Source organism: Cupressus sempervirens, chromosome 5 (genome assembly GCF_028749045.1).
Source record: "Cupressus sempervirens isolate cs-2001-9-10 chromosome 5, ASM2874904v1, whole genome shotgun sequence".
Taxonomy (NCBI): Eukaryota; Viridiplantae; Streptophyta; class Pinopsida; order Cupressales; family Cupressaceae; genus Cupressus; species Cupressus sempervirens.
The window spans coordinates 174,962,405-174,974,798 of record NC_143122.1 but is presented as its reverse complement, the minus strand read 5'-3'; the positions used below and the strand labels follow the sequence as shown (position 1 = coordinate 174,974,798).

Below are 12,394 nucleotides of genomic sequence, written 5' to 3'. Positions count from 1 at the left end.
GAGTCAGTGGAGTTACAAATGGCTGACCAAATATCTGATTATCAATGGTGAAATTCAAATCTACAAGCATACTGAATAAGCAAAGGCATAAATCTGCTATCCCAACAGTCCAGTAGAGATTAAAACTCAGATTGTCAGAACACCACGTCCACCACTTCACCAACAGACAATGATATTAACCCTTAAGATCATATACATCAGTATTAGGTTATATGTATTTGTTGTATAGAAATTTATTCCAACTAAATGAAATAGTTTTATCGAATTTCATCATTTGCCATCTTAAGTATGTTGAGCTTCATTTGTGGAGCATTTCAGAGTCATTAAGAGTTGAAAATTTGTAAATTTGTAGATGATAAACTAGATTATGATGTTTAACTAACGATGTCACCACTATGATCGTGCAGCTACCGACACAGTTGTATGCGGCACTGGTGAAATCTCTCTCTACACATTTCTTTCAATATTATAGTGGGTCATCTTCATCAGCGTGTAGTTCTTACATTGGTATTGTTTAGAAATGTAAAATGAGCAAATTATCTATCAGTAAAGTGTACAAGCGTGATCCATTATGTAACTAGTCAAAAGAAATTCTCTAGTACACTTTTCCCTGTCGATCTCTGTTCCCTAATCATAAATGTCCGGCATTTTTACATGTCTTTGAATTCCATTCTAAACTGGTGCAGGCTTATACAACTACGACCACAGTTCTAGTTTGCCAATTTATATTTTATGATCATATTTGCAAGTGGTGGAGAAAAAGGAAAGCGAAAGCTCAATCTGACGTTGTGTCGTCATTAGAAGAGGAAGAGCTGCATGGAAACCTTACATCTCCCAGTCCTAAACATTCCATGACCATACTATGCTCTGTAGGTTTTCTCTAAAGTACTATTTATTAAGTATTATTAAAACCATAATTGTTTCCTTCTTCATAATTGGATTTTTCTTGTCATGCACGTTTTTAAGGTAGCTTCTATACTATTTTTCATTGGTTGGATGGGCTACATGAAATCGCCTACTTCAATTCCTCTGTCTTCTCAATCGGATATGGGGTCTGATGTTATATTATCAGGAAGGAAACTTTGTCAGGTAATTAAGTGCAAAGCATATTTTTTGAACGTATATGAGTCTTTTGACGATTCGATTCATCTTAAGTCAGTTAATAATGACTATTATGCGAAACTAGCCAATGCGTGGCAATGGTTGTGGAAGCTCAATGACGAATGAGAACGCAACGGACCATTTGGGAGTTTGGTTAGGGTGGCTTATGGCTGCTCTCTATATGGGAGCACGACTTCCACAAATCATTTTAAATGTGAGCTATCATCAATTGCATTTCAATCCTGCTAATGTCTATGTCCACAGATTGTTATAAGTTGTCTATCTTTCAACATATACATTTCAGTATGTTTCAGCTTGTAATGCTCAAGCTAAAAATGTGTGCTTTTTTTTAATGATATTTGCTGGCAGATCAAAAGAGGGACCGTTGAGGTATGTCTAGGTGTCAAACTTATTCATTATCGACGTTTATGCTGTATTTGTGCTGCTACTGAATATATATTATTCACCCTGACACTATTTTGATGTTCTCAGGGCCTCGATCCATTAATGTTCTTGTTTTCTATAATAGCGAATGCAGCCTATACGGCAAGGTATATAGTTATATTACCTAATGCTTTTAATTTTTTGGGGGTAAACAAACCTGTAAATGTAATGCATGTTCCATTTGAATTTTGCTATGTTCAGTATTATTGTAAAGACTCTGGAGTGGGAAAAGTTAAAACCAGACATGCCATGGCTGCTGGATGCTGGAGCATGTTTACTTTTGGACTTTTCCGTATCCCTAACAGCAGATAATAGTCCCTCCGTCGTTCATTTCTCCCAAGGATAGTTATATTTGATTGAGAAAACTATTTTTCATACCGAATTCAATAACGTGCCTCAATTTGTTGATTTACTATTTCGATCTTTTTATTAACTATGAAATACTTGGTTTGGTAATTGCTGGCAATGGTTTGGAATCATGAAGTTTTATCTTTAACTGACATTTACAGATTCTTGCTCAGATTGTTTATTATATGATTAGAAAGAACAATGAAGAACAAAATGGAGATTATGAAGCTGCTCATTAAGATGATCTAGCACCTCTGTATGAGCAAACAGAGAAATAACATGCCCATTCAACGGCCACTTCCATTAGAAGCAATCGGTAATTATTATTAGTAAGAGACACATCTGTCCAACGTGTACACTGATCTCTCTCCAGTTTTGACAAAAAAACAAGGGAGTTTACAAATTCCATTAATTAAGATGCCTATATATGTATAAGCGTCCAATATCATTGTAAAGATATGTGTTCAAAATTATAATGTGTTTGAGATATGACGAGGACAATACATGGCTTCATGTAAAAGAAGTATTTACTGCTGTCATTATATTTCAAAGATTTATACTATTGCATTCATTTCTATCAATTATTAAATTAATTTGAAATTGTAAATTAAAAAAATAGTAATAGTTTTCTTTAATACTTTTCTCAATTCATATAGACTTCAAATATGTTTCTAATTTATCATAGAATGAAAATTAGAAATAATTTAATATAGAGTAAATTTATGTTATCGTTCTTGAATAGAAATTATCGATATGCTCTCCCCAACTCTATGTCTCCTTTTGTCTACTTTTCTCTTCATTTACTTCTCTCTTTTAATATTTAATCTATGTTGTGTTAGATTTAATATGATGGTTATTCCATGTGCATAGTTATATTTAGTAATTTTTAATGCTCTACATATGTTTAATAAGTGAAAAATTATATTTATATTACAATTTTATATTGAAAAAATGAGTATAATAACAAGATTACAAATTAAGATTTTTTATAAAGCAGATTTTTAAATATAAAATTAAAAAAATGTTAAATTTTATGAAGTTTTAATTGTTTCCAATATATGCACTCATGTATATAGTGGTAAACATTCAATAACTAGTTGAATATATATATATTTATAAAAATATTATATTGTCAATGTACTATACTCATTTTACAAATATTGTTTTATTTGAACTTTGAAACAAAATTTTTGTAATATCATTGCATACTACATTCTTTCTCGATATTGTTTCATTACAATTCACTATAACATCAAGTGAAAGCTCCTATGTGACACTTGTTATATATATACACACGTGCGCGTGCACGCACACGCACATGCACGCACACGCACACGCACACATGTATATATAATATATATGTATATATATGTCTATATATATATACATATAGATATACACACATATATACATATATATACGTACACATATATATACATACATACATGTATGTATGTATGGATACATACATACATGTATGTATGTATGGATACATACATATATATATGTATACATATGTATACATAGATATATACATACATACATATATGTATGTATATATACATATATATTTATACGTACATACATACATACATACATACATACATACATACATACATATATATATATATATACATATATATATATACATATATATATATATATATATATATATATATATGTATGTATGTATGTATGTATGTATGTATGTATGTATGTATACATACATACATACATACATACATACATACATACATACATACATACATACATATATATATATATATATATATATATATATATATATATATATATATATATATACATATAATCTTAAAAAATATATACATATATATAGATTATGGATTATTTTATATGTATAGATGTGATTTATTATTGATTAAATATAATGGAAATAACCAATGAAGTGATTCAAATGGAAATAACCAATGAATTGATTCAAGAAATGATAAAAGTGGCCTCAATTGAGAGGTTTTAAATGAGGAAACCTAATAGCCAAAATTTAATCATAATGAGATGATAAGAATTTAAAGGGTTGTAGTCCTTAATTAGAAACTAGGCCTTGTGACATTGAGAAATTATTTTTAAGGACTTCCAATGCTTATACATATGTGGCTACACATGGGGAAGATTGTGAGAGGGACATGGCTATTACATGTAAGAGAAGGGAAGAAGTTGAAAAATAGATGCCCTCTTATCAAGGTAAGAAAGGAATATTTCTATGATAACACATTTGAGTATGAAGAAGATATCAATCATAAAAATATGGAATTCCAATCAAAGAGGAGATCCCAATTAATAATATACATCTTAAAGAAAGAAAAATAATCCACCTAAAGGAAACAATTCTATCTAAGGAAGGAAATCATTAAGAAAGATATAGCTCAAATGGATATTGAAAAATTAAAAAGGAGGGAGAAAATGATAAGAAGAACATTTGTATGTTGCTAGTTCAATAAGCTTGCAAATAAAATTGGATTACTACAAATAGAAAGTTCTAGATACAAAAGGCACAGTAATAGTGCCAAATAGTAAGGAACATTATAAGATCACAACATAGTGCTTAATACACTACACACATATTTAGGATTAGAAAATCAAAGTGATCATATGTAATATGAATATGAGTTCTATCATAAAATCTTGAGAAGATAATCTCAAAAATATATTATTGTATAGACATTGAGAAATTATATGATCAAGAATTTTACAAAATGAATATTAATGATTAAATTATGCTTTTAAGTCTTCAAAAGATTGTTCTTGGAACATTAGAAATTTCACCCACTTGGGTAAGAAAGTTAGTCCTATGGACGAGCCTAGGGAAAAAGGAGGTAGAACTCCTACATGTTCTCTAGTCCATTGAAATTAAAGATGCATAGGGAATTGTATTATTCAAAAACCTTCTACCTATAAATTTTATCTAAAGTGAAAACAAAAACAACATAATTATTTTCTTACAAGTTGAAAGAACAAGGATAATTTTCATTAGTTTCTTTCAAAAATTTCAATGTAAATCTTCTTTGAGGGTCCAAAGTAAGAGGTTGAGTTATGATGGATCCTTGTATGATAAATCTATTAGAATATATTGTCGACCAATATAACTGAGAAAGGGGGGGAGGGGGTGGGTGGATTAGTTATTGAACTAATATCACAATTATCAACCTTATTAAACTTTAACCATATGGTCAATATAATCAGAAACCACAACAAGATACAAATGCATAATAACACCAGATATGTTAACTAGGGAAATCATTGACCAGAGGGAAAACCTCAATCGGGATGCTACCAACAAGATAATGTACTAATATTAATATCTTTGTTAGAGAATGAACCCTATTAGGAGTCTATAACAACATTCAATACATATCAGTCAGTATTAGAAGATTCCAACCTGATTAGGAGTTGTAGAAGATAGATGGACCCAATGTCCAAATAGCCTTAGGGGAAAGACCAATGAACCCACTACCCAAATGATTTTTGTATTATTCCTTATAGAATAATATAAATAAATAATATTGTTCCTTCTTCTTTCTCTATCCTATCAACTAGACTTGTACTCCTTCTAATCTTGTAACCAAATCACAAATCTTGCATCCAATAATCCCCTAGATTGCTTACCCACATTTACCAAACACTCAACTCCTTTTCACACTTTACATTGAATTCAATGATTACTCCATATTACAAACATCTTTCCTTTATACCATATCTTCAAAATAATTCCATGAGTTAGCCTTTCCTTTATAATTACAATAGAACTATTGGCCCACAATCTATACAATTTCTCACACGTGTGAAATAGGGACTTGTGTATTTAGTGATATCGTCATCTAACTATCTTAGGTCATTGGATAATTGTGCATCACCAAATTTTATCTCTATTAGAAGATATAATACAAACATCAGAAACTATTCCTCAAGTACTCTGTCTCTGTATTACTCTCTATAAATTAGGAATAACATTTGTACATCTTCAATTTACTTAATGTGCAATTAACCACGTCATCAAGAAATAGCGTAGAACATGTCCATGACTGTGCATTACTAAACAATCAAAACATTTTCCATACAACTATGATCTCTGTCTACTGCTCTACGAGTCTTCATAGACTTAATGCTATGTTGACATCAATGAAAAACATAGTCATGAATGCAACATGTCAATACTCTCCGATGCTTAGGATAATCCCCCAAAGGAATATCATTAGCATTCATCCTAAAAATTTCCCCCTTTTGTATTAATGGAAACATACATGAAAAACATCTAAGTTCCAAGAATACCAAATAGTAGTTTGCTACTACTTCTAGTATTCTCATCTTTTTTCATATCTTCTTGATCAATCAAATCTAAAAAGCATCTAAAAAACTACTTTGTTTAGTATCTTCTAGATCAACATCATGAATTATTCACTAAAAAATTTATCATACTTAAGAATTCTTCATGCTGTATACCTCCCCTATAGAGATATTCATTGTTCTTTCTTATATGAATCTTTGTAAATCTCCCTAATAAATGTCTCTCCCTAGAATTCATGTACATATCTCCTTAATTCATACTTAGGAGATATTTTTCATAGATTCTCTCCCCCATTGACATCATTGACAAAGGCCTCATTATGTCAATTTACTACTTCAATGTACAACCAGCTCAAGTGTTCAAAGACACTATCCAATATGCAATACCAACAGTCCTCAATGACTTAGCTCATTGTAGATACTCCCCCATATGGGAAGCATCAAAATTCAGTCCACTCTAACAATAGTTCTATGTACTATTGGAATAGATACACTCTCTACATCATATATTCAAAAGTAGATAGGGGCATAACCCTAAACATACCTCTCGAGTAGTCAAATCTATCTTTAGGTAAGGGCTTCATAAAGATATCTGCAATCTAATCTTTTGTACTCACATATTCCAATCTAATCTCTTTTTCTATTGCCTTCTCTCTTAAGACATGACATGTAATAGATATATGGTTAGCCTTATAATGTAATACAGGATTCTTAGACATAATTACCATACTTAAATGTTATCACAATATATGATAAGTTGTACTTTGCAAAATACAATCTTGTTTCTTACTAAGAAACCAATCTTCCACCAATAAAAAATGCTCCACCATTGATTCTCTTTCAATCATCCATACTACCTACGCAATCCACATTAGTATAAGAACATAGAATTAAATCACTTAGTCTGTCATACCATATTCCATAATCATATGTTCCCTTCAAATATTGGAATAGCCTTTTTATTGATGCATGATGATACTTCTTAGAATCAACTTGAAATCTAGCTACAATCCCAACTACATTTCCTATATCTAGTCTAGTACGAGTTAGGTACTAGAAACCTCCAATCATGGATCTATACTTGTTCTACTCAACTATAGTTGTCTCATCCTTGCTAGATAACTTGTCACTAGTTACCATAAGTGTACTAATAGGCTTACAACTTTCCAATCTAAATCTCTTCAAATAGTCTTTCAAATACTTCTCTTGGGAAATAAAAATACTATCATTGTTCTTTACAATCTACAATCCTAGGAAAAATTTTATTTCTCCTATTATACTCATCTCAAACTCATTCTTCATTTCTTTAGCAAACTTATCACTTGCGTCATCATTACCTCCAAATATTATGTCATCAACAAAATTACTATTATCAACAAATCATTTTCAATTTCTCTCAAATACAAGTTACTATCTACTATACCTTTAACAAATTCAAGCTTTTTCAAATGCTTATCTAACCTTTCCTACCAAGTTCTAGGTGCTTATTTCAGACCATATAGAGCTTTCTTCAGTCTGCATACCATATCTTTTTCTTCTATTAGAGGGAAACCTTCAGGATTCTCAATGTATACCTCTTCTTCAAGTTCACCATTCAAGAAAGTTGATTTAACATCTATCTGATATACTTTGAACTTCTGATTCATTGCATAATCCAAGAAAATTCTTACTACTTCCATTCAGGCTACAAGGGCATGTCTCCTCATAGTCTATTCCTTCTTGCTATAAATAACCTATTGGCAGTGGGCCAACATCCCTCATAGGGTTTGTGACATGGCTTAATTTCCTCTTGTGGTTCTATAGGACTATTGGTTGTATTAGGCATTAATAGGTCAATCTTTTGGTGTAACAACAACCCTCTCCTTTCTAACAATTGGTATCAGAGCTTGGTCATAGGTTTGAATCCCACAAGCCATAGAAAGTGATGCTAGGAGGGGGATTGTTGGTAGTGGGCCAATGTACCTCATAGGGTTTGTGACATGGCTTAACCAGCTCCTGTGGTTCTATAAGACTATTGATTGTATAGGGAATTAATAGGTCAATCTTTTGGTACAACAAAAACCCTATCCTTTCTAGCATAACCTTTGCATACAAGTCTAGCCTTGTTCCTCACAACTTCACATTGTTCATTCATCTTGTTTCTAAATACCCATTTGGTTCCTATAACATTCTTGTCTTGTGGTTTGGGAAGTTCTAACTCCCACATTTCATTCTTCACAATCTGAACTAGTTCTTCCTTCATTGCTTGAATCTAATAATCATCATTACATGCTTTATCTGCACTCTTAGGCTCACTTTGAGAAATCAGACATAATTCCTCATTAACTTTTTTTCTTTTCATCACACCTTTGTGTTTACTTTCAATTATCTACCCTAGAGGGTGATTCTTTGACATGTTCTTGTTAGAGGTAGGAGTTGCCATCTCAACTCTTATCTCATCTCTTGGTTTAGATCTTTTTTTTCCTCTTTGCACAATAGTTTGCACATCATTAAGTATATCATTGTTAGACTCAATAAAAATTTCATCTTTTCCATGGTTAGACTTTAGATCAACACTAGTTACCAAAGCTATCTCTTCTACTACATCCTCTTTCTTAACAAATTCAGGCTCATTATCTTCATCAGAAAGTGAAATCTTTCTAGATTTTCATTCTCTCTTAGAGCATCTAAATGAAAAATGGCCTAACTCTTTACATGTCCAACAAATGAAAATTTTTATACCTTCTACCTCTCTTTTCATAAGTAGATCAATACCTTCTTCAATCCTCTTGTCTTCTTCAAATATGGATTTGATATGGATCTTTACACATAATTGATAACTCACTAAGAAGCTCTATCTTCTTTGAGGCAAAATTTCCTACATCTAACTTAAGACTCCTTTCTCACCATTCACCTTCTAAAGTTGTTAAGCTTTTCCTTCCAACACTTGATGGTTTGATACCAATTGTTAGAATATATAGTCCACTATATAATTGAGAGGGGGGTGAATCAATTATCCAACTAATTATCACAATTATTAACCTTATTAAACTTTAACCATATGATCAACATAATTAGAAACCACAACAAGATACTCATACACAATAACACTAGATATGTTAACTAGGGAAACCCTTGATCAAAGGGAAAACCCTAGTGAGGATGGCACCTGCAAGATAATGTACTAATGTAAATATTCCTTGTTAGAGGATTTACCCTATTAGGATTCTATAAAAACATTCAATACATATCAGTCCCTATTAGGAGACTTTGAATCTCTATTAGAATATTCCAACCCTACTAGGAGTTGTAGAAGACAGATGGACCCACTGTCCAAATAGATTCAGAGGCAAGACCAATGAACCCATTGTCAAAATGATCTCTGTATTATTTCTCATATAATAATATTCCAACTCTACTCTTTTTGCACTTTGGATTGGGTGATGCCACAATAATCGGTTCCACTTTTTGACCAATTTTGACACTGAAATCAATATTTTTGAAACAAACCTCATGTTCGAGTGACTATATCTCTAAAACTATAAATAGTTTCGAGATGACATAAACTAGTGATTTGTAGTACTCTATTCTTGCTTTGTAACCATATTTTTTCTTCTCCTTCGAAAAGTGGTACATAATAAAATTCAATATTTTTAAAGAGTGACAGTTTATTTGACACACATAACTTTAAAAAAAAGAAAGATAATGTGGTAATTCTTTTGGCGTTGGATTTGTAACATCAATATCCAAAGGATGCATTTGATTTATTCAATTTGGTTGAATATTGTATAGTTTATGAAGTTTTGAAGTGACACCAATCATAGTTTAGACATACATTCATTTTGACACAAATAACTTGAAGTCAATTTATCAATCATCATATTTTTTAATAGAAAGTTAACTCAATATGCTATTTCCTAGATGTTTTTCAAAAAAAATTTGACCTAATTTACTAATTTCCCCAAAGTGTTGAATTCAGTTGATGTTCAATCAGAAATGAACCTATCATGAGTTAAACTCATATTTGAAAGTCTTAATGATTAAAATATGTATTACAATTATAGTGGTTGGAAAGGTTGCTCTGAGTAGCAGATTTTGGCATTTTTTTTTATAGTAGGACATAATTTATCTATAATTATGGGTCAAAAGAGAAAAAATGAAATAAAAAGAAAAAAGGGCCCAAAAAATGTAATTTTGTACGTTTACAACGAACATAATCTTCACAGTGAACATGCAGCCCAAAAATTGAACTTGATATGTTCCCACGAACATATATAGTTCTTTACATTTGTGCAAACATAAAGAAAGCAAAAATGCTAATGTCGGCTTCAAATAGGTCAGCTTAAAAATAGTGAAGCTATACTACAAATTCATACAACAACATTTTTATATAGTGATTGGACGAAATTTATGTTGAGGCAAGGAGTAATTTTTTTCTTTTAATGATTTTATATTGGGAAACAAGAAAGGAAGGCAAAACAAAATTGCACGGAAGAGATCTGATGGAGCAGAACAAATAAATCTTTAGAAGATTGTGGCACATTATCATCGAATTAAACAAGGTATGTAATTATATATATTAGTTTTTTTTAATGATTTTGAATTTAATTATGTTTATATCTTATTTTTTAGCTAATTTTATTGATTTATAAATTTTTTGTAGCCAATCAACAAGGTGAAGGAAATATTGGAGAAGGCTTGACAAAAGTAGAAGAAGTGGAGATGGGAGAGAGGTCAGGGACACTCCCTATGGAATCTCAAACAATGAATGTTGAAGAAGGTTCAAGATTTCTCCCTATAGAGGTTCAAATAATAGAATTCGGAGAAGGGTTAGAATCTTTCCCTACAAAATCTCAAACAATGAATGTTGGAGAAGGCTCAAGATTACTCCCTATAAAAATTTCAGTAATAGAAGTCTGAGAAGGGTGAGGATTAGGTGCAAGAACTGGTATGGATGAGCTCCTAAATATTTCCCAATCTATAAAGAATGCTATTTCTCCAAAAGAATTAGATCATTTACTTAAAATGGATGTGGACAGTTTGAGAAGACTTGCAGCTACTATTCAACCATTAAGTTTTTCTATGAAAAGGTCAATGAATAAGAAGATAAGAGAAATTATGACTCAATTTGATAACACTAAAACACTTGAACAAGCTCAGTTACTTTCACTTTTTCTTACACAAAAGAAGTTTAAAGAGGCATTGAAATCATTAGGTGTAGACACAAGATCAAAGAAGATAAGATTTTATAGCATGCAAACTGATCTGATTGAAAATGTTAAACAAGGTTTGAGAAACATAGGAAAATAATCTCAAACTAAAGATAAGTCCGTGGCAAGAAAAGTGATGTTGATCTCTATTTTAAATAAGAATATGACCCAAAATAGACAAATATCTTCAATTTTGTTTGAAATGGGTTCTAGTAGGAAAACAATGAGAAAATATGTTCAGAGAAGATTAATTGTGGATGACAATACTATGGAGGGAAATTGGGAAATCATGTGTAGAGAACCTCATTCTGATAGGATTGAGAAGCCATTAAAAAATTTAGTCATATCATTTTGGATTGATAAAACTTATCCTTCATCAAATAGTAGAGATGTTATCAGACATATGATTGCATCTGCTCAATATGAACATCATACAAAACATTGGTTGGACACAACACAACATGAGTTGTATTTTTCATTTTGCAGTGAACATCCTAATGTAAAAGTTGGGCAAACGTTGTTTGAAAAATTGAAGCCATACTTTGTGAGGTCAAACAATGTGTTTGAAACATGTTGTTGTCATCATCATATTGAGTTTGATCTCCAAAATTAGGTATTTCAAAAGTTTGTAGAAGGCACATATGGTTTTCATGTTGCTCCTCCTAGTAGAAGTGAGTTTATATCATCCATTCTCTCTAACAAAATAGATGATCCAGCTGGTCAAATAAATTGCATCAAAGGATTATGTGAAACATGTGGTGAATTGCCTCTATTTCCTTTGAAAATTGAAAATATTGATGCTACAAAAAAATTGAATTACAAAAGTTACAAGTATGTCAAGAATGAAACAAAGTTGGGAAAAGAGACAAAAAGGTTGGAATATGTTGAAGAGGAGTTACCTGTTCTAACATTTATGGACAGATTTAAGAATTTGATTCAACCTTATCCATCACACATTTTTTGCAAAGTGGCAAGCAAAAAAATTTCAA

General features: G+C 31.2%; 1 protein-coding gene across 1 annotated transcript in view; it reads left to right on the top strand.

Moving 5' to 3' along the window:
- Window positions 1-2,132, top strand: part of LOC149554978 (vacuolar arginine/histidine antiporter stm1-like) — a 2,700-nt gene extending 568 nt beyond the window's left edge. Inside the window, exons 3-10 of the mRNA XM_089829120.1 lie at window positions 408-434; window positions 687-869; window positions 967-1,089; window positions 1,187-1,315; window positions 1,471-1,491; window positions 1,594-1,652; window positions 1,747-1,837; window positions 2,055-2,132. Coding sequence (XP_089685246.1) covers window positions 408-434; window positions 687-869; window positions 967-1,089; window positions 1,187-1,315; window positions 1,471-1,491; window positions 1,594-1,652; window positions 1,747-1,837; window positions 2,055-2,132 — 711 coding nt within the window. The remainder of the gene's footprint in view (window positions 1-407; window positions 435-686; window positions 870-966; window positions 1,090-1,186; window positions 1,316-1,470; window positions 1,492-1,593; window positions 1,653-1,746; window positions 1,838-2,054) is intronic.
- Window positions 2,133-12,394: the final 10,262 nt, after the last annotated feature.